Source organism: Fibroporia radiculosa (genome assembly GCF_000313525.1).
Source record: "Fibroporia radiculosa TFFH 294 genomic supercontigs, scaffold1609, whole genome shotgun sequence".
In the NCBI taxonomy this organism is placed as follows: domain Eukaryota; kingdom Fungi; phylum Basidiomycota; class Agaricomycetes; order Polyporales; family Fibroporiaceae; genus Fibroporia; species Fibroporia radiculosa.
This window is the reverse complement of record NW_012133313.1, coordinates 2,065-23,906: the sequence shown is the minus strand read 5'-3', so window position 1 is coordinate 23,906 and position 21,842 is coordinate 2,065. Positions and strand designations below refer to the sequence as shown.

The 21,842-nt window shown below is 50.3% G+C and overlaps 8 protein-coding genes across 8 annotated transcripts in view; 4 read left to right on the top strand and 4 right to left on the bottom strand.

Annotated features, from left to right (window-relative positions):
- Window positions 1–964: 964 nt before the first annotated feature.
- Window positions 965–1,592, bottom strand: FIBRA_03127 (uncharacterized protein; the record flags this gene model as incomplete). Its single annotated transcript, XM_012324972.1, has 2 exons — window positions 965–1,208; window positions 1,267–1,592. 2 exons carry the CDS (start codon window positions 1,590–1,592, stop codon window positions 965–967), a joined length of 570 nt encoding a protein of 189 aa, XP_012180362.1.
- Window positions 1,593–2,224: 632 nt separating this feature from the next.
- Window positions 2,225–3,281, bottom strand: FIBRA_03126 (uncharacterized protein; the record flags this gene model as incomplete). The annotated part of the gene is made up of 2 exons (XM_012324971.1): window positions 2,225–2,945; window positions 2,998–3,281. 2 exons carry the CDS (start codon window positions 3,279–3,281, stop codon window positions 2,225–2,227), a joined length of 1,005 nt encoding a protein of 334 aa, XP_012180361.1.
- Window positions 3,282–5,168: 1,887 nt separating this feature from the next.
- On the top strand, window positions 5,169–6,611 carry FIBRA_03125 (uncharacterized protein; the record flags this gene model as incomplete). Its single annotated transcript, XM_012324970.1, has 1 exon — window positions 5,169–6,611. The coding sequence occupies one exon, from the start codon at window positions 5,169–5,171 to the stop codon at window positions 6,609–6,611; it is 1,443 nt and encodes a 480-aa protein (XP_012180360.1).
- A 569-nt stretch (window positions 6,612–7,180) lies between these two features.
- FIBRA_03124 (uncharacterized protein) lies at window positions 7,181–8,262 on the bottom strand (the record flags this gene model as incomplete). The annotated part of the gene is made up of 2 exons (XM_012324969.1): window positions 7,181–8,012; window positions 8,069–8,262. The coding sequence occupies 2 exons, from the start codon at window positions 8,260–8,262 to the stop codon at window positions 7,181–7,183; spliced, it is 1,026 nt and encodes a 341-aa protein (XP_012180359.1).
- Window positions 8,263–9,465: 1,203 nt separating this feature from the next.
- On the top strand, window positions 9,466–11,054 carry FIBRA_03123 (uncharacterized protein; the record flags this gene model as incomplete). Its single annotated transcript, XM_012324968.1, has 2 exons — window positions 9,466–9,476; window positions 9,536–11,054. 2 exons carry the CDS (start codon window positions 9,466–9,468, stop codon window positions 11,052–11,054), a joined length of 1,530 nt encoding a protein of 509 aa, XP_012180358.1.
- Window positions 11,055–12,907: 1,853 nt separating this feature from the next.
- FIBRA_03122 (uncharacterized protein) lies at window positions 12,908–13,489 on the top strand (the record flags this gene model as incomplete). Its single annotated transcript, XM_012324967.1, has 2 exons — window positions 12,908–12,951; window positions 13,033–13,489. The coding sequence occupies 2 exons, from the start codon at window positions 12,908–12,910 to the stop codon at window positions 13,487–13,489; spliced, it is 501 nt and encodes a 166-aa protein (XP_012180357.1).
- Window positions 13,490–13,940: 451 nt separating this feature from the next.
- Window positions 13,941–14,627, top strand: FIBRA_03121 (uncharacterized protein; the record flags this gene model as incomplete). Its single annotated transcript, XM_012324966.1, has 1 exon — window positions 13,941–14,627. One exon carries the CDS (start codon window positions 13,941–13,943, stop codon window positions 14,625–14,627), a length of 687 nt encoding a protein of 228 aa, XP_012180356.1.
- Window positions 14,628–20,514: 5,887 nt separating this feature from the next.
- The window catches only part of FIBRA_03120 (uncharacterized protein), a gene marked incomplete at both ends in the record, with an annotated part of 2,346 nt that continues 1,018 nt past the window's right edge, over window positions 20,515–21,842 (bottom strand). The window contains 8 exons of the mRNA XM_012324965.1: window positions 20,515–20,658; window positions 20,712–20,816; window positions 20,880–21,068; window positions 21,125–21,291; window positions 21,339–21,411; window positions 21,461–21,520; window positions 21,579–21,620; window positions 21,683–21,820. Of these exons, the coding sequence (XP_012180355.1) occupies window positions 20,515–20,658; window positions 20,712–20,816; window positions 20,880–21,068; window positions 21,125–21,291; window positions 21,339–21,411; window positions 21,461–21,520; window positions 21,579–21,620; window positions 21,683–21,820 (918 nt within the window). The remainder of the gene's footprint in view (window positions 20,659–20,711; window positions 20,817–20,879; window positions 21,069–21,124; window positions 21,292–21,338; window positions 21,412–21,460; window positions 21,521–21,578; window positions 21,621–21,682; window positions 21,821–21,842) is intronic.

Below are 21,842 nucleotides of genomic sequence, written 5' to 3'. Positions count from 1 at the left end.
AGATCGTGAAGTGAGCGATTTCGAGCACCGACTCCGAGTATGGATTAGCTCGCAACGCACCTCGGCAGCACGGAGTAGCATCCGACGGGAGGAGGATGTATGCGTATGCACAAGTTTGAGAAGGTGGGGAGTAGTGACATTTCTGCGGGTGGTCGAATGAAAGTGAGGAGGTGAGAGATGCAGCTCAGGCAGCGGAATAGAAGCCATTTTATACGACGGACAGTGTGGATCGCGGAGAGCCTCTGAACACGGGTGGCCTGGAAGCGAGTGGCACGGCAACCGGCGAGCGACAGCAGGGTCCCGGAACAATACACGCACCGTGGGCCGTAGGGTCTCGTGAGTTGTGGCGTTGCTCTTGCACTTTGGCCCTCGTCACGGCCCTGGCACTTTGAAGCACAATGACGTATCCCACACAAAGCATCAGTTGAACGCGCATACAATCGATTGCAAGTACCTTTGCACTGTGCAGAAAATGGCAGTCTTTATCCGTGGCTTACAGGCCACATCAAATCAATAGGTGGCAGTTCTGCCCCAGCGCGCCGGCTCGCCATCTTTCATCTCTAATCCACCACCTCTCCACCCGTAGCTGAGCAGTCCCTCCAGCAAATAACCGGGCTATTGGGCGGCGCTCCGCAAGCAGACGATGCTAGACTGGCATCTGTTGGCTCCAGCATGTGCGATAAGAAATCATCCATCGTATATGCTGCCATCCTCCTCGAAAGTCGCGACTATATGCGTGACGATTTCACCAATCGTTGACCATGAGACTTTCCCCTCCACTCCACTCCAGCCATGCAATACTATGAAAGAGCAAAGATATCTAAGATTCACGTGCGAGAGAGAGACCGGGGGAAGGAGAGCGAGGCAGAAGAAGAGTGGAGGGATATTCCAGAGGGCGAGTCAGAGTGGCATTGTTATTCTAGGTTGCCAGTAAAGCGGTATTGTCAGGAAGAGGTTCGATATCCTAGGAAACTGACGAGAGCGGGATAGGCGGAAGACTCGCCGATTGCAAGAGAGGCGCGAACGTTGCGATACGGGGAATCGGCGGTTCCAGGTTCGTGAGCGCGTCTAATCCATCCAACGATTCAAGCGGGGTAGATGGAACTAAAGTTTCATGCCCAAACGAGTCAAGGGGAGTAAAAGAATCGGTGTTCATCCGCATGTCGCACTCGATACGCGAGTGTGTGCCGAGTCCCAAGTTGAGCCGTCTGAATGAGTATATGCGTTCAGCTTCCAATACCATAAAGTAGCTAGCTAGATACTCACAATGCATTGCTAGGTATACGTGTCAAATACCGGACACTGATGGGGTCATGATTCTCCGGAGACCCGAGGCGGCCTCCAGACCCATCCCGCTTGTCGTACTGCACGCTGAGAGAAAAAATGTGATCATGCGAGACAAGGGGGACGGCGGCAAAGATGAAGTGGTCTTCGGGCTGCCCAGGAGAATGCTCCAGATCACAACCACGGACAGAGAGTATCTCAAAGTTATTCGGTGAGCAACCGGCTGCTATAAGATCGACGATGTGGATCATGAGGAGAGGTGTGAGGGGAGCGGGGAGCAAAGGGCGCGGATGAGGAGTACCATTCATGACCAAAAACGGAGATGCTTTAAAAGGCTACGCAAGCGGGGTCCTTATGAACGCGCAGAGTCGGGCGTTCAGGATGGCGAGCGGTGAGAGAACATCCGAGATTCGACCAGAACCTTCAGGTTGCAACAGGAACGGGCCAATTTCAAACTCATTGCACCTCACCAGACCAATGAGCGAGCATACTGCCTGAACTGCGTAAGAACCATACCCTTTTCAGTCATGACGCCGTGACGGGCCACGCACTGATGGCACAGAACTGACGCGTGTGACGTGTCCCACCGCAAACGTACGTGACGGACACTGATCTGACAATTCTGGTTGTACATGGATTGAGGAAAATCCGTAATAAATTAAGAGTTGTTCTAGACATACATGACGTTGCTTACATTAATGGCACAAGTGGCAAAAACAGCAGGAATGGTTTTGATCAAGGACGAACACACCCAATATTCACAGGTGTGATCAGGGAGCAGGCGATAAATACTAGACATAAACCAAGAAAAAAAGGGATGGGAATACAAGTGGAATAATCGAACTAACTCAACGATCTATAATGGAGATTCTAATTTTCAGCGCTAAAATACCCACTAGCATGCTACGAAGGCAGCTCACCGTCCACAATGACTACGATCTTAAGCACTGCCGAGCTCTTGAGCCAGATTTAAGTCGCCCACACACCCGCTCCGCGTGAGATGGCGACCAAGCGAGTCTTTCCTGCTAAATTCCGTCTGGCAGCCTCCAGTCATCAAACGCCCCTTGATTATATACGCCACATCCGCATTCTCCGCATTAGCAGGAATTCCGCAGCATATCCATTTCCCTTTGTTTGCGTACGACTGATGTGTTGCCATGTGACGTTCCAAGTCGCTGGGGTTCTTGCTCGACGGGACATGGCCGCAGCCGGGGGCAGGACAGACAAATGAACCGTTCGCGAGAGCCTGCGCTGCAGCAAGCGGCGAAATGAACGCTTGCGCGTTTCGCGGACGCACGACTCGACGGGAATGGCTGCGAGAATTACCGGAGGGCGTAGATGGGCGAGAGAAAGCTGGTGAAGCATGAGATGTCGAGGCGCGTGCACCATCATTTCCCCCCTGCGTTGGAGCCCCGAATAGTCGAAATTCATGCTTAGGGAGGTCAGGAAGGTCGATATGCTGCATGCGGGGTGCATAGGTGAGCGGTATGGGAGCTTCCGTCTGCGACGCGGCAAAGTGGTCTAAGTTATCTGGGCACAATTCGGTTGACTGGAGAGGAAAATATGAAGGGATAGTATGAAAACTCGTAGATGACGAGCTAGAGACAAGATACGAGGAGCCATTCCCGTGAGATTCCAGTCCGACGCCCAGATCGAGCTGCCTGCCGATGGATGTCAAACAATAATATGAGCAAAGATGATTGAGAGACTCACAAAGTATTATCAACGTGAGGGGATATAAGTGAATCCAGCGTGCTGCTGTCCCTGAGCACGTGGAGTGCCTGCCCGAGGTCGGGCTGATAGCCCGCGAGCTCGTCGGGATTAGCAGAGCACAAGCCAGTCCAAACGAGATTATCTAAGTATGATGGATCTAAGGCCGACCCATGAGATGCAGCGTCAGAGTAAACTCCAAGAGGAAGGCCTTCATAGCACTGTGGCTTGTGTCCATCATGGGAGTACACCGAGGCCGAAGCGGTCAAATCGAAGTTATCGAACATTGCGAGTCGGAGAGACTAAGGGGAGCAGACGGCGACGTGAGATGTGATCCATGCGGACAGCCGTGCGCGCTTTTATACGCTGGAGAGTCATAACCATTGTAGAGTCAAGGTGCATGAGCCGGGCGTCCTGGTGGCGGGGGTGGGAGAAGAACGTTTCGCTATAAGAACCATGCTGCTCGCTAGTCCCTTTTTGGAACGTGAAGAGGCAGGCGCCTGTCCCAAGACGGCAGGTCGCATCAGTCGGTATCACGAGACCGTTTACTGGAGACGCTTCGCCACGGGCACACTTTTTAGTTCTGAAAACAAGAATCGAAGTTCGTACTCCATACATGATAACGCGCGGCACATGCAGAATGCGAATACTTATCTTTTCCGGATGGTAATAAGCTGAAATCGTCTTCTCTATCATCCTCCACCAAACAATCGACTGGGACCGGTAGGGACATTTTGTGTCAAAAAGAGAGGTCCCGGACAAGCAATGGCTGGTCGCGCCTTACCTTCGCGATATGATGTTCCAGGACCACTGCAACGTCGGCATAGTTATCCCTGCCCCCACCCCTTCCGGGAACAAAGTTTGCTACAAAATTTAAATGCTATATCTTGGTGCGTCGCTAGTCAAGCTAAACTATCTCTTACCGACTTACTCGGTGCACATGGTCGTTTATTGCCTCATGTTTGATTTATATTCAGTATCATGACGCGAGCTGGTGACCACTGGAATCACAGGATCCCGTCATATCCTCCTAGAGCTCAGATCCAAAACTCTAGTTTTTAGCCTTTATATCCACGCGATTTTGGTACCTCAAATGCCGGCATCCAGATCTCGGTGATCTCGAATGATCCAATTTTCGTCAGTGTGAGCGATCTATCCTCTCAAAAATCACCCAGAATCGCCAAATACGAATCGCGCAAAGCCACTTGCGCCCATGTGTACACAAAGCACTGTATCTAGAACGTTTCACAGATATTCTTACAGCTCACTCTTGTCTGTTTCCATCTCAGCCGATGCTACATCTTCATTGCTCCGTGATGGAATAAAACTTACACTCCCCAGTCCTTGAATGTTGGTGTTCTTCCCAAGAAGACGCATTATATCTCAAGAAAACCTGCCATGTGGAACGTCTTGCTCGGCAGGTCCCAAAAAAGCTCCTAATTATTTGCTTAGATGCCAGTTATATGAGCATCTTGCGGACAGTCACGGAGAGCTCTATACCGTAAAGACTCACCAATTTAAATTTTAGGGCGAAAATAGTATGCGGCGTTGATATATTGGTACATTTCGCTCCCCATTCGAGATGTATCTCACGGTGTCAACGTTCAAAAGGAAAGCCATTATCTTCAAAGGTAACTGGCAGAGGCAAATGCCATGACGAGATGCGATGCCGTCCGCACAATGATCGATGCTCTAGTCGATAAGGTCATTCGTTTCTGCAGGAGGGATCCGACGTTCGTCAAATTTTGGCCGGGTCTGCCCGCACCGCGATCCAAACGCCAATTGCGTCTGCATTAGTATCCTGGGGTCCCTGCCTTAGAGCCTCGGTCCTTCGAGTTGGACTTGATGCTGCGTCCCTCAAGCACTATCCGACTTCTAATCCCTAGGTGTGCCTCATACATCCTTAGTCCATGCATAGGATGATCCAACACACATACACAGAGCAATTCCTCAGTAGGTGAGCATCATACGGCCCTACATCTTAATACATGGACATGTGGATTACCCCTTGCGAGACTCATTTGTCGAATGTGCATAGGGAACCTGAAGATGCTATGCACTTTATCTGCGGAGAGAATTATCAGGACCTTCCTGTGGAGAACAGGAGACAGCTCCTCATACTCGAAGAGGCGAGATCCTTCTGCGCTCGAACGCAAATTCACTCCACGATCGACATGTTTTCCCCGGTCGCAGCTGTTCCTGGCGAAGTGCTTGCCCATGTTTTCGTCCATTACGTTGCCGATGCCGCGAAAATAGAAGGTTTGCCAATTGCGACCGCTAGTATCTTTACTACAGAGGACGCGCATTTGCGCTCTCGCCAAGCTCGCGCGGCCGTTACACTCTCCGGAGTGTGTCGATACTGGCGCGACATTGTCATCGACTGCTCCATCCTCTGGACGAACGTGATAATAAATGAATATCCTATGTGGGCCGAACTTCAGGTCGAGCGCACAAAGCAAGCGCCTTTCACTATCACGCTTCCGCGTCTTCCAGACGGCTACAAGTCTTCCCTCCGTCGGGAAATCACTCGCAAGGTGCTTCGCAACATTGTTTCGAAAGAAATCTGGCGGATCGAAGGTATCGACATCGGTATCTCTATAGATAATGACACCCGCTCTCTCTTGAATTCTCCCGCACCACTCCTCAAATATTTGGTATTTTCCGCTGGGCATGACCCACTGACCCCTCTTTCTAACATCTTCAAATTTGGAAATGCTGTCAGTTTGAATCAAATTTGGTTAAAAAACTGTGCCCCGGCTTGGACCAATGCCATCAGGTCCAACACATTGCGGCATCTAGGAATATCATATCCAACTAGAAAGTTCTCCTTCACCCTACGCGCTCTACTGGAGAGATTGCCGGCGCTAGACTCATTGGAGCTAGATCACGCTATTCGAAGCAAAATGGGGACGCCAGCTCGACCTGTTGAACTGCAGTCACTGAAGCGCTTGTATATCATGGACAGCGATGGATCACGGTGCAAGATGTTTTTGGAGGGCATCATTGCTCCGAAACTGTCTGTTTTGCGTATGTTCGCAGTTTACGAGACGCTAGTGGATCTTATTGTCCCATTCGCCGTGAACATTCAAGCGGATGAAAGCCTCGATATCATTCAACATGCCACGTCTCTGTTTTTGGGCTGTGGATTGGAGTACCCAAAGTTCATTCAAGATACTTCTCACATAATCCACGAAGAGGATATCCGTGCGTGGTCGAGATCTATGGCCATCTCAAAAGGAAGTTTTTCGGGCGGTATGGTGGGGTATTATTATAGGAGACCGCATTGGCCTAAGCCGTCGCATTGGAAATCCTTGCTTCGTGCTAGTCACTTCAAGGATACCACTCATTTCCGCGTCTATCGATACGAAGACCTCCCGTCTCTCTTAACCGTACTTGCAGATCCCACCTGTCTTCCATCGCTTCGTACCTTGGAGCTCCATAGTTCAAATCGCTCAAGTTACTCCAAACGGCAAATCTTGGATCCTCTGATGCAATGTATCTCCGAACGGACGGTTACGGGATTAGTCGAGGTTCATCTTATCAAGTGCCCGTGGTTGACCAAGTCTACAATTGACCGCGTAAAGCGACTGGTCAACTCAGTCCTAGTTGTAGAATAATGGGTACATGCGATGTGATTCCACAGCTCTCGGTTACTGACCTACTCTAGTCCAGGTCGTCCATGGATTGATCGGGTCATGAAACTCCAACAGAAGTCTACACGGCCGAACCGTAAAGGGACGCCTGTATTGTCTGTGTGTCAGCGATCCACGAAATACGTAGCTTGTCAGAGCAATGAAATGCGTGCTCATTCAGTGACATTGGCAGAGAAGATCAATGCAAGCACATATTTTGCGTAAGAGTCCGCTACCTTTGCGGCATACGCCTGTAGTTGTTTTGCTTAAGTTGAACACTTGCTTGATCATCTACTTCCAACATGTGGAGACGATTCACTGATCTTGGGTCGATGTCATTAATGAGGTGTGCCAAAGGACAGCAACACCGTCGAACGGGAGCTGTAATCACGCAATTTTCCAAGCACATTGGCAGACTGAGGAATTTGTGGTGATACGTTGGAATTTGACCGATTGATACATCCGATCAAACTGTGTACGCAATGTGACACCGCAATTTCACCAGGCTACGGATATTCCTCTGAACATAATCCAGGAGCGAGGAAGATGAACCACTAACTCCTGCTCAGCTCCTTAGCCAACCGCAAGTCTCCAATACAGTCGTTCTTCTCGCTTCTGATATGCCGACCCAGCGCATCCTTCCTGCTGAATCCCCTTGCACATCCCCCAGTCAACAGTCGTCCTTTGTATTCGTATGCCCGCCCTTCTGCCACCGCTTGACTGTCCGCAAGCGCACCCCAACACTTCCACTTGTCCTGATTCGTAGTCGTCCGATGAGTTTCCATGTGCCTCGCCAGATCAGTCCGAGCCCCGCGTGAAGCCACAAAGGTGCAGCCGAGAACCGTGCACACGGTCTTCCCGTCCTGGACGGCCGCAGAGATGTCACTGTCTGTAACAGGTAGCTGTATATTCCGCGGACGCGCGTTCCCTCGAGCGCGGTGATAAGAGGTATGAGCACGCGAGCGGGAAGGCGTGAACGGAGAACCGGGAGAGGAGGACAGCGATGAAGATGACGACGAGACCGAGAGCGACGGGGAGGAATAGGGAGAGAAACGATCGTTGTGAGTGGGTGTTCGTGCTACGAACAAAGAGGCAGAGGCGGGTATATCTCCAACTACACCACCCACGTTCTGATGATCGGTGTGTGGAGGGTGCAACGAGACCGGAGGAGAGATCAGAGTCTGATGGAGCTGGGTATGTAGGCCGGACGTGGAGTGCTCTGCATCCATAAATCGAGATACTCCGCTGGGGGAGAGTTCGGATGCGAGAGGTCCAACGAATAGAGGCGAGGAAGGAAAGCCATTGTGAGGAGTTGGGTATAGAGACAGATGGTGAGAGTATACGGTTGGGACTGTGGTATCCGTCTTGATGCCAAAGTCAAGTCCGCTAGGAGGGTTGTTTGTAAGCTTTTCGTGCAAGCATACGAGAATGGAGTGACCCACAGAGAGTTGCTTGACAGGCCCACCGGCAATTGATTGAACGGCGCCGTGTCGTTGCCACTGCACCCTGCAGAGCCATTCGGAATACAATGGATTACCTGGTCCGACACGAGAGGCTGCTCAGTGCTGAAGAGCAGTGACTCTAATTGCTCGCCAATGTCCAGGTACGGCAAGTCATCTGCGTACGGGGTAAACATCTATGTCGGCGGCAGAGGAGGAAGAGCACGTTATGTCGTCCATGAGCATAATCAGAGGAGGTTTTATAGTCGGCAGGACTAGTTTCATTGTAGAGTCGAGGTGCATAAGCCGGGCGTCCTGGTGGCGGGGGTGGGAGAAGAACGTTTCGCTATAAGAACCATGCTGCTCGCTAGTCCCTTTTTGGAACGTGAAGAAGCCGGCGCTCATTGTAGTAGCGCACGACGCGCCGGTCACGACACCGCGATAATCATGATCAGACTCGGGCGCGTCGCGTTGCAGTGTGCCCGTTTTGATTCCGCTGCTGAGCTTCCCCTCGCTCTCACCTTCAACGAGCCACTCCCGTCGTCCTGCGGAGAACTTGTTGGAATTTTCCCAGCCTCGTGCGCGCATTATGGCAGGGCATCGACTTCACGTGCAACGTCGACCAGAACATTAATATTCCAGACAGGCTTTTGCAGGTCTTATGGATATGATGATGCCAGACTCGCGCTCGAACACATCTTTCGCTCTGAGTCGTCTCCTCATCTCCAACACGTTGAAGTGCACATCTAGGACCCTTCTCGATATCCATACACTCCGCTGCATCATTATCAGGGACGAGGTTATGGCTTACAACAGTAGCCTCATCGATATTCTAAAGATGTTGCCATTGCACGAATCCTTAGAGCTGCTGAACAATTCCGGGGGTAGCGATAGAGCGCTTAGTTCTCTCACAAAGCTCAGTTTTATTGAGACCTTATACATCGAGAGCCGCACATGTATCTCTACCACGGGGTACTCGCGCGCACGCGTCCCTTGCCGTGCATTGTGCGCCGAGAACGGTCGCCATATACTACAAAACCCAGGCTGGGGACCAATAGACAGAGGAACAGATCGAGCAGGATGTTATAGATTTGATGAGATTTCAAGCTTGGAAGCTTGACAAGCGCTTCGTGCATGAGTGCACCTCAAAAGAAGGGCAGCATTGAGCATATATAATCCCATCGAGGATCGTCTCTTGCACGATGAAACCGCCTGGAGACAGCGGCAGAGGCTACCCTCACGCTAAGCGAGGTATGTTCGACATTCGTACAGTGGGGCGTGTGTCAGGCCTATGGTACTAGATGTCTGGGCGGAGTCAGCGGCCTACGAAAATGAACGCCCGCGATATTTCTGGCGGCCCGTGTGATCGATGCTGGCCTGCAGCTGCACTTTGACTTACTATGGCTTCTGAGTAAGTCATCTCATCTCATTCAGATGCTAACCGCGACCGACGGCCTGACACGCGCGCAGAGTCGAAGTGCAGCGACGCCTGCTCAGACGCGAAGAAACAAGCCTCCTCCGCACTCTCACTCAAGTGAGGGAACGAATTAATGCCCTCGCACCCATCTCCTCCCTCCCTCCTGAGATCCTCACCCACATCTTCCTCCTCCATGTCGCTAACGCAGTTGACCTCAGCGTCCTCCCCATCTCCCCATCAGCCCTCTTTGATAGTGCCTGCTTAAGTGACTCCCGCTTTCTCCAGTCTATCACCGCCCTCGAACTGTCCAGCGTCTGCCGTCTGTGGCGCAACGTCGCTCTCAATTGTGCCGCCCTCTGGATGAATGTTACCATTACTTATCAAAGTAACCCGGCTTGGACAGCTCTCCAGCTCTCCCGCAGTAAGAACATGCCCTTCGCGCTCACCCTCTTGAAACATGCTAGAGTCGACGCCGTTTTGTCCAGTCTCACTCGCGTCCAGGGCATCGACCTCGTGTGCGACATCGACCAGGACATCCTTCAGTGCCTCGTTGACCGCGCACCACTCCTCCAGCATCTCATATTTTCCGGCTTCTATGATTCCAGAGTCCCGCTTCAAGCTGTTTTCCGCCCTGAGTCCTCTCCACATTTGTACCGCGTTGAGGTATACACTCAGATCCCTCTCTCTGTCCTGCCCGCCCACACGCTCCGCCACCTAGTCATCAATAACACAATGGCCTACACCAGTAGCCTCGTCGATGTATTGGAGACGATGCCTTTGCTCGAGCACATGGAGCTATGCTGTAAGTTTGGGGATTGGGATAGAGCTCCTTATTCGATAACACTTGGTTCCATCCGGATTTTGCACGTCGCATGTTGTGACGATTCACTACCCGTGGCATTCCTCGACAGTATCGTGCTCCCGAATCTGACCACTTTCAGCGTGGGCTCGCCCTCAAATGCCAGCACATCGCTCATGGCCGCATTCGTATCCAAGCTCTCCCCCTTCGACACGCTCACAATCATGCAAAACGGATCAGTAATTTTTGCGGGATATCGCTTCCTCAAGCATATTGGCACCATGGTGTTTCCCCACTCGCTTGCACACCTTCGCCGTCCGAGACCTGCGAATAGCTGCCCGCTTTCAGTCATCGCGTACGGTGTCAGACAGAATGAGCAGATCGAGCAGGATATGCGTGCCACCCTATTCGCCTCGCCCGCACTGGATGGCGTCCGGTACCTCAGTGTTACGCAGTATCACAAGCTCGATAAGCTCCTCACGCAACTCGCCGTCACCCCGTGTCTGCCGAACATGCATGCCCTGGAGATCATAGACATGGACATTGACTCTCAGGACCATACCAGAGTCACGGTGGGGGCCGCGCTCGTTCACTGTGTGTCGGCGCGCCGCGCGTGCCCGAACCTTGCGGACATGGAGATTATAGTGCTCACTCAGTGCGCGTGGGTCACGGACGCCCTCTTGACCGAGCTGAGTGCAATCGTCTTCATGATCATGGTCGACCACGAGATCTGGTCTGGTCCGGACACAACGCCCGCGACGAGACTCGACTGAGACGCGTCAAGGTTGTCCGCCTGAGCTTTGGGATGCAGATACATGGCAACCAGATTGCGTTTTGTACTCGAAGTTTTAAACGAACTGGACAGCCTGCACTGCTGCACTGTTGTTACATAGCCTTGTGTGCAGAATTTTGGAGCCAGACTCATCTACACCAATAGCCTCACTGGCGAAGCTCAAATTTCAATAATACATACCCATATGTATGCACGTTGTGCGACGAGCCGCACGGAATCCATTAAAGGAGGGCTGGCAATCAGGACATCAAAAATGGCAGAAGCCGCGGCTTTTGGAAAATAAGTTCGATTCACCCTGCGTCTGCGAATCTTCAGTCACCAGTAACACGCACGAAGACACGATGGTATCCATTGATCAACGAGCCGATCTTGTTTCGCTACCAGTGACGAAACTACCTCTCCTGGGGTCTCTGGGACCGGAATAAGCTCTGGAAGACCAACCAGGAACTTTGTATATCCCAGCAACTCTTCCCTTGATCCGGAGTGTATATAGCCCCATCTCTTCCCTGTGCGGGCTTCCTCAATAGCATTATTCTAATAGTGCCTGTTTTGGAAGCGAGAGTGAAAGGTCGAATTGCACCGGTGATGGATGCATTCACGCAGAAGCTTGCCACTCGTCTCATTCCTGACGTTGTCTGTGGCCGCTCGAACATGCTTGTGGGATGCTGATACAGTCGTCTTACGCCTCAGTGAGATCGCCTATATATTCTCTACAAGGTCCGGACGCATCGTGCGCTGCATTCGCGAGAAGCACCAGGGCTCATGATATTCAGGTACATTTGAGGTCCCCACAAGAGCGGAGATGGAGGATGTGTTCAAGATCACAGTCACTGCTGTGCCATTCGAAATGATACGCATCTCCATGCGGTCCAGTCTGGCTTCCTAAGCTGTTTCTTCGAGTAACTCGCTTGTTCTGCACCTCACCTGCATTTTCAGGTCCCCAAAATCAATGACTTGCATATCTAGGATCACTTGGGACGTCTGACATGCACATCTGACTTATAAAGTGAGCATGATGGTCGAGCTGACAATCCTCCTGAAGATAACTACAGTAACATCTGTCCAGAGACAGCAGAGGCTCCTGAATTAAAGGCTCACTCATATCAAATTTACCAGTAACATGCATCCTCAGCCTCACCATGCCTCACCTATGTAAGTACATCTGTGCCTGATTTCCATATTTTTAGACACATTAATTGAAGGTTGAGAGCAATTGCTTGTAATATGTTTGGAGGTGATCAGCTGTATCCATGAACAGAACAGTACAAGAGATGCTGTGTACACATTCTGTCAAGGTCATACTTGTGAGTGAATTGAACATCACTCACTATATGAGCACAATCCAGGGAGCCATCAGAGCCATGTTGAATGTACATTTTTCCTATGTACTGCTTAATCCTAATACCTCTGGATTAGTTATCTGATCCTTATCTGATCAGGGTTTAGGGCACTATTCATGTACATATAGTGTTGTAGATAGGAAATGTACTCCAGTTCACATCCACTATGTGTGTATCTCCCTCCTAGGGATCTGGCTTGATCATTCCAGCTGTGCCTTGACATTTCCTATGTTCAACAATTTTCCCTTTGGGTCATTTGGAATGAGTCTGTTTTCTGTGGCAGAGTTTCTACCAGTGAACTCAGTATGAGTGTCAATACATCTCTTTATTTCTTTCCATTCTCATTACCATACCCAGAATCACTTGAAAACCTCCAATTATTGCAGCTGAAGCCTTAGGTTGCGTTGCGCTACCAGCTCCTGAGTACAATGTTAATCCAGCTGTTTTTCATTCATTGGTGCACTGCCTCACATTCCCTTATTCAATGGACAGGATGCCTCAAACCACGTCCAAGTCTACAGAAGAATTTATCAGCAGGTGAGCACTACACAGGCTTATATCTCAATTCATGAATCATGTTGACTACCCTATGCACTGGTTTGCTGAGACTGTGTATAGTGATCTTCAGGATACTATACGCACCGTCTACGGAGACAATCATCAAGGTAATTCCGTGGAAAACCGGCGACAACGCCTTTTGCTCGAGGGGTCGAAACTTCTTCATGCCTTTAGACAAATCCAATCGATGGTTAACACGCTCTCCCCGATCGCGGTTCTGCCTCGCGAAGCTCTGGAACACGTTTTCCTCCATTATGTTGCCGACGCAGCGAACATCACAAATTTACCGATCTCGACCACTTCTATTCTCGATGTAGAGGACGTGAAGATGCGCGCTCGCCAAGCTCGCGCGGCCGTTACACTCTCTGGAGTGTGTCGATATTGGCGCGACGTCGTCCTCGACTGTTCCATTCTCTGGGCGAATGTGGTTATAAATCATAATCTTATGTGGGTAGAACTCCAGGTCAAGCGCACAAAGCAAGCACCCTTCACTGTCACGTTGCCGGATTACTCTTAGGAAGATTGGTTTCACGTAAGCCGGGTGTTTCGCAAAATTCTCTCCGAAGAAATCTCGCGGATCCGAGGTATCTATATCGGTGTCTGGGTAGATGAAGGCATGCATGCTTTCCTTAATTTTCCTGCGCCACTCCTTGAATCTGTGGTAATCATTCATGGATGGATACGACACAAATCTCCCCCTACCTTACATGGTTGGCCCCAAATATGCTACGCACTTGAGTCGACTTCAATTGGAATGCTGTACCCTGGCTTGGACCAGGATAGCATCCAATTCATTACGACATCTGGAGATATGTGATCCTCTAGACTTCTCTTATATTGATTTACTCGCCATACTGGAGGGTTTGCCATCGCTGGAATCGTGTGCTCTATATTACATTTCCTGGTGCAATGAAGTGGATGAACCAGCTCAGCAAGTGGAGTTGCCGTCGCTCAAATGCTTGCTCATCATGACCGATGGCGCATTAGAGTGCACAAAGTTTCTGCGGAGGATCATTGCCCCTAGGCTTTCCGTTCTGTGTACGCTCGTCCCAGATAGCGAGCTAGGACAGCTAGGGCCTCTAACTTCCTTATTGACTACGAAACTTTCGGCAGATGCAAGTCTCGATATCATCCAACATGATCCATATCTATATGTGGGCTATGGGCTCGATTCCCCGACATCCATTGAGACTGCTATTGGAATAGATGAAGACGAGGCCGTACACGCATGGATGAAAACTATGGCCTCTTCGAAAGGAGGCTTTGTGGGTGTGAGAAGGCAGCATAATGCAACGAGATGGGTGGGGCTTGACGCACCACAGTTTCTGTTTGCTACTCATCCAAAGACGATCACTCATCTTGGCGTGTATATGTACAAAGACCTCGACCATCTTCTCAGCACACTCGGCGACTATCCCACCTGCATCCCGTCGCTTCGCGTCCTGGAACTGAATTACTCTGGCAGCCGCTTACTCAATCCATTGAGACCACTTGATTGCAATAAAATAAATATCCTCGAGTCCATAAAACGATGCCTAGCAAAGCGAACGGTGACGGGATTAGAGGAGCTTCGACTCGTCGGGTGCCCGTTGTTCACTATGTGCGACATCGACGACATGAAGCGACTGGTCAAATCAGTCCGAGTTGTGCAGTAGCGTGTACTCGCCATATATTTCCGCTGCTCTCGGTTGCTGACGCATTCTAGCACAACCGAAGGCATTGGATGACAGTAGTAACACTGATTGTCCAACGAGAACTATAACCGTGCAATTGTCCTACTGCTTTGGCAGGTTGAGAGGAAGAGTCGCTAGTTACACGTTGATCTACGTCAGCATGTGAGCGTTTGTATACATGAAATCGAGTTGTATATTATGCTGCTGCACGAAGCTAACAGACTGCAGACACCTACCCCGTCAAATATTTGTATAAACTTTCGACTTATCCTGTAGTTATCGTCGAGCCAGTGGTCGCTCGCTATACTAATTGAAAGATGGTGAGCCTCGAGATGAAACGCAGCACAAAAGTCCCACGAGAGGACGGTCGACAATAAGAGGAAACCAGGCTCTTACTGTTGGAGATAGAAGGTAGGCAAAAGACAGAACTATCTCCTCCAAGTGCGAATCAAAATATCTATCATCCCCTGAGCACGACACAATCGACGTATACCAGGTCGACTGATAGGGATTACACCGACTACAATAGGGGTACCCAGTACACCGTACTAATTATTTCCAATGGCCCTGCTCTTGTCTGAAGTATGGTCAGTAATCTCTGTCACATCACGGAGTATCTCAATGTTTTGCTACTCGATCGTCGTCGTCGTCGTCAGCATCGGGTTACTTATCATGAATTAATAAAGATTGTACGTACCGGTCTGGACGATCTGTGACTCGCATACAACCCGATCTCAACCAGCTCAGAGGAGTACTGTCGTCCGGCTCTGAGGTGTTCTCGTGCGTTCAGCCTGGAAGAAAGTTGAGCACTAGCAGTCTAACTAGAGGTACAGGATGAATACCGCACATAGCGATCAGCGAATTCGCATAAACTATTGTAGCGTGTCAGCGAATGAAATAACTGGATTTAAATACGTACGTTTGCTTTGCATCTCGACCAGTGCGCCAAAGAGCAGACTGTTCCTCGAAGCTGGTGCCCAAAACTAGATACAGCGTGCGTAAACAAGGGAGGCACACAAATTCATCGAGAGCTTGTACCATTGCAATAGTCGTTATCGAAACACACCTTCCAGTGCTGTGAGACGACATATCGTAAATGAGCAGACTCGACTCACATGGTCAGAGCACCGGTGTTGACAATGTATGCCATTAACGTCCGAACCAAATTATCTGTTCTAACAAAAAGAAAATAGTTCGGTCGTTACAAAGTATACAGCGAATGCTCACGCCTGGTAACCCGTACGGCAAGTCCAGAGATAATAAATCTGGCTGAAAGCAATGAGTACGTCCAGAATTCCTGACAGGCTGATGCCGCAGGTGAACGTGATCTACAGCAAGGATGAGACAGCTGTCAAAAACCTGTATATGGGTGTTTTGCTGGGAAACGCACTAGACCTCCACGGAATAATCTGAAGTCAAGCCAGGTATGAGATGTTGACCTAATGAAAATTGAGAAAAAGATATTATAGCAAAGAAAAAAGAATGGTGGGAGACATACATTAAACCTGTCGTTGCTACAAGATCATAATAAGAAATTAAAACATGCAGGACGTGGGTGTTAGGAGCAAGCTTGTACCGAATGCGAACACTGACATAAGATCAGTTAGATCTATGGCCAAAATAGTGATGGCTGTCACAAACCGACACGCATAAAGAGCAAAATTGTCTACGCGATATTCAGGCTCAAAAATTCGAGACAGCGAGAAGCAAATTCACCAGTATAGAGACTAGTGCAATCGACCTTTTACTCACTGTGAACACAGATTGATGTGATCAGTGCACATGTATGAGCGTAGTACGTGATAACGCACATATCCAGGTTCGCCAAATGAAAAAGCTTGGAAAATAAAATATAAGACACCGCCAAAAAAAACACATAAAAGTCGCACCTCTGAGCCAAGCCAGCGATCAAAGCCTACATTGCGAGTGAATTATTGAGTATGCAATGTGGATACCCTGGTTACAGAAATTTTACCCCCGTGGTTACTGTAGCCTGCATACCAAATATACATTACTGTCCCGAAATAAGGGAGCGAGCATGACATATAAGAACGTACTCCAGCGCTCCTGGAGCAACCATCGAGCATTAGTTAATAGAAACAGGACGCAAAAACGAGGTTCACCAGGAAATGATAAGGACATCTTCGAGATTTCCAAAGTTGATGATCGTGCAAAAATATTTCATATATATACAGAACGCTGTGTGCGCAGTCTCCAAACACCTTTCAGAGAAGAGAGTAAGTTGGGGATATGTTCTTCTTCATCAGTTGGGGATCTTACCATACGGATGCAACTAGCAAGCGAAGTAATCTCGAGTCATCTTGCGATGTCCACCAATAGAAGTATACTTGTGCAGTAACAATCCCGTACAGACTTATTGATAAGATCAGGTTATCGCAGATAAGCCAGGGAAACTTGAAAATGGAGAGTAGGAACATACAGGATGGCAATATCTATGCCGACCACAAGTCCACCTAAAACTTCTTCAGGAGATGGAGGGGCGACGGCAGGCATCTTGGATCCGGATTTATGTCGTGGATGTGAGATGTGACACTCGAGAGGCTTACGGGGAGCATGTCGAAAAGGTTCTGTGGGTAAAGCTTTTAGATGGAATGATATGGTGCTACTTGTTTCAAATTGTAGGCGTTAAACTGAGCCACAATTCTAAACTCTCCACACTTAGTCTTCATGAGATGATCTTAATTCGAACGCGCCCAGCTTGCCATGGAAGCTGATTGCGGGCCGTGCCCGGCATCACTGCGAGTCCAGCTTGGTTGATCAGTAGCCTGTTCGTGTACTTGAATGCCAGTACGGCCTACCAGTTTGTGTGTGGCCCTAGGCCATAGACCAACCGCTGGGGATCGATCGAGACGAGGAGGGCACTTACTAAGCGAACGGGACTGTGTGTTCAGTAACTTGAATATCAATAAACATTCAAATCGTATTAGCCAATTCCACTATTGTGAGATGTCACTGATATCCACAAAGGAAAAGGCCATCATAGCCTTACTTATAGTCCCATCTTTAGATCAGTCAGTCACCGCACAGTCATGGTGGATGATGAATGATGGTTCGGATTGGTCTCGTACTCAGATGCGTCCTGGACAATGTCTGGGTACGAGGTCAATCCTTCCCTGATGCGACATCGTCTCAGCGACACGGGCATGATCTCCTTCGAAGGTCAACAGACGAATGTACTCGTTCCCGCAGCTAAGGAGGAGCCCGGACGCATAGGCAGCGCATTGAGCATCCCGGATTCGGAGCAGTTCAAGTTTGACTACATCATGATAGCCTCTTCCTCAGCTGCAACGCGTTGAAGCTTGAAGTCGGGTCAATCAAAAGATCACGGGACCGTGTTAACGTCGCAGCCTCGCGCTGTGCCTCGTTGTGCGCTTGGAGCCGACGAGGGAGTCTTTTTCGTCGAGTCCTCACTGGCAGAGCCTCTACCAGCGAAGTCAGTACGGGTGTCAATATATCTCTGTTTTTTCTTTCCATTCTCATTACCATACTCAGAACCACTTGAAAACCTCCAATTATTGCAGCTGAAGCCTTAGGTTGCGTTGCGCTACCAGCTCCTAAGTACAGTGTTAATCTGACTGTTTTTTTTTTCTTTCTTTTTTTTTTCTCGTTTGTGCACTGCCTCACATTCCCTTATTCAGTGCACAGGATGCCTCAAACCATGTCCGAGTCTGCGGGAGAATTTATCAGCAGGTGAGCGCTACGCAGGCTTATGTCTCACTTCATAATCATGTCGACTACCCTATGCACTGGTTTGCTGAGACTGTGTATAGTAATCTTCAGGATGCTATGCGCACCATCTGCGGGGACAATTATCAGGATCTTTCTGTGGAGAACCGGAGACAACGCCTTGTACTTGAGGGCTGGAAACATGTTCGTGCCTTAAGACAAATCCGATCAATGCTAAACACGCTTCCCCCGGTCGCCGTTCTGCCTCGCGAAGTTCTGGAACACGTTTTCCTCCATTATGTTGCCGACGCAGTGAACATAACAAATCTCGACCACTTCTACCCTTGCTGTAGAGGACGCGGAGATGCGCGCTCGCCAAGCTCGCGCGGCCGTTACACTCTCTGGAGTGTGTCGATACTGGCGTGTCGTTTCCCTTGATTATTCCATTCTCTGGACGAATGTGGTAATAAACAAGCATCCTAGGTGGATGAAACTCCAGGTCGAGCGCACAAAGCAAGCACCCTTCACTGTCACGTTGCCGGAATACTCTCAGGAGGTTCGCTTTTTCTATCAGATATTGATTGGCGAGGTGTTGCCCAAGATTCTCTCCAAAGAAATGTCGCGGATCCGAGGCATCCATATTGGTCTCCAAGTAGATGAAGACATCCATGCTTTCCTTAATTCTCCCGCACCGCTCCTTGAATCTGTGACAATCACGTCTGGACATGACACAGATCTCCCCCTACCTGAAATATTTTGCCCCAAATATGCTACGCACTTGAGTCGACTTCACTCAGAAAAATGTGCCATGGCTTGGACCAGGATAGCATCCAATTCATTACGACATTTAGAGATAAAAAACCCTCTGGGCGTCTTTTGTACTGATTTACTCCCCGTACTGGAGGGTTTGCCGTTGTTGGAATCGTTACACCTACATCACGCTACCTGGCGTAAAGAAGAGGATGCACCAGATCAGCAAGTGGAACTGTCGTCGCTCAAATGTTGCATTAGAGTGCACAAGGTTCCTGTGGAGGATTATTGCTCCCAGGCTTTCCGTTCTGTGCATGCATACCTCCGATCGTGATTTAGTAGCTCTAACTTCCTTATTGACTGCGAAACTTCCGGCCGACTCTGCAAGTCTCGATATCATCCAATATGACCCGTATCTATACGTGGGTTATGGCATTTATTCTCCGACATTCTTTGAGGCTACTACTCCTGGAATGAATGAAAAAAAGGTCGTACGCGCAAGGATGAAAACTATGGCTTCTCTGAAAGGAGGCTTTGCGAGTGTCAAAATGCGGAACTTTGGCCGTGACCTGGTCCCGCTTGACGCACAACAGTTTTTGTGTGCCACTCATCCAAATGTTATCACTCATCTTCGCGTGTATTCGTATCGAGACATCGACCATCTTCTCAGCACACTCGCCGACTGTCCCACTTGCATCCCGTCGCTTCGCGTCGTGGAACTCAATTACTATGACCCCAGCTTACTCGACCTAGTGATACCACGTAGTAGTTATCTGAATGAAGAAAATATCCTGAAGTCCCTAAAACTATGCCTAGCAACGCGAACGGCGACGGGACTGGAAGAGCTTCGACTCGTTGGGCACCTGTTGTTCACTATGAGCGAAATCGACGACATGAAGCGACTGGTCAAATCTGTTCAAATTGTGCAGTAGCGGGTACTCGCCATATATTTTCGCTGTTATCGATTACTGACGCATCTTAGCAGAGCCTGAGGCATTGGATTATAGTAGTTACACCACTTGTCCCATTTGCTTTGGCGGGTCGAGAGGAATACGAGCGGTTGTATACGTGAAATCGAGTTGTGCATTATGCTGCGGCACGATGCTAACATCTTCCGGATATCCACCTCGTCAAATATTTTCAGAAATTGCCACCTTGTTATCCAGTTGTCGTCTAGCCAGTGATCGCTCACCATGTACGCACCATTCGGAGAAACAGCGGTCACCAGTTCCTGCTTAGTTCCTGAGCCAACCACAAGTTTCCCTGGAAAGCGTTCGCGCTCCTGATATGCCGACCCAGTGCGAATAAGGTCCATTATAACTATGGAATTTGTTGCTCCGACTTGTACTCAGCGAAGAGAAACGAAAGCAACCCGAGTGTGCTGTGTTCAATCCATACCGCATGTATACATCGGAACATACCCGAAACGCCCTCACCGTCTCCTCACCACCTCGAAGACAGGCTGGATCGCGCCCCCCGGATCGATGCGGACCTTGATCAAAAACAGAGCGCCCAGCTCCAGCGCCCCGGAGCCCAGCGCGAACTGCGGCTCGGCGCACGGCAGCTGAGAGGCATTCTGCGCAGCGAAAGGCTCAGCGGCGGAATACAATGTGCGAAAATGGGACGCACCGTGTAGAATCGCAGCGCGGCGTCGGCGACGGAAGCGACGACGCTCTCGACCGTGATGTCCCCCGCGAGCCACAGGTTGTCCCTGTACGGCTCGTACCCGGGCCACTGTGGCCGCGCGCGCGTGAGATTGCGTATCTGGGGAAACGAAACGGACAGCGGCGGACTCACTGTGATCGTGATGCACGGCCGGCGGGTGGAGAGTGCCGGGAGTGCCGGGTGGTGTGCCCGGTCGAGGTACGCCGATGCGGCGAGGATGTCGGACAGCTTCACGCCGGGCTCGCAGCCGAACTCGGCGACGGTGATCTCGGCGCCGCCATCCTGGCACGGGCTGTCCAGCGGCCCCTGGGCAATCAGCTCCTGCAAGCAACACGATGAGATGGAGTGACGGCGCGTGGAGAAAAAGGGGTTCCTACCCGGACTTCGAACCGCTTCGCTTCGGACTTGCGAGGTCCCGGGAGGAGGGGAGCGGACGGCTCCGACGTCTCCATGCGACTCCCCTCATCCAGAGACTTGTTCGTCCGTGGCATGATAGCGCGGACGAGCGAGAGCCGGGTCTCGTCGGGGCGGCGAAGCATGCCAACTGCGAATCGCTGAGCACGCGATGCATGGGAAGAGATGTGTCCTTACTACCACCATCCAGTACAGTGATCCCCGGGCGCATCTTGCGCAGCAAATAGATGACGTCGGTGTTGTGGCTAGTCTGGTGGCGATCAAAAGCATCATAATCCACTGCGCGTGCCCATACGCACCTTGCACAACCACGCCACGTCGTGCGTGCTTGCCACGGCCACGTTGACAGACAGTGCGCGCTGGCCGCGAGAGTCTCAGCGGTACGACTGAGTAGTATGCCAATGATGCACGACGTACATTGAGAATGTAATCCAATACGAGCGAGACCGGGTCGTATTCCTGCGCCATTCCGCGCATGGTTCAGCGAAACAGCCCCATAGCGCGAGCGGAACGCTACATACGACACGCAGAGGCATGTGCTCCAGCCCAGCAGTGCCTTCTCGCGCTATCCACGAGTAGGCCTTCGTACGTCCGCCACCGAGGCGCAGAGCATCGGACAATCTCGCCCAAAGATGACGAAAAACATGCTGCTCGCGCCTCTTCGCTTTATAATAGTGGACA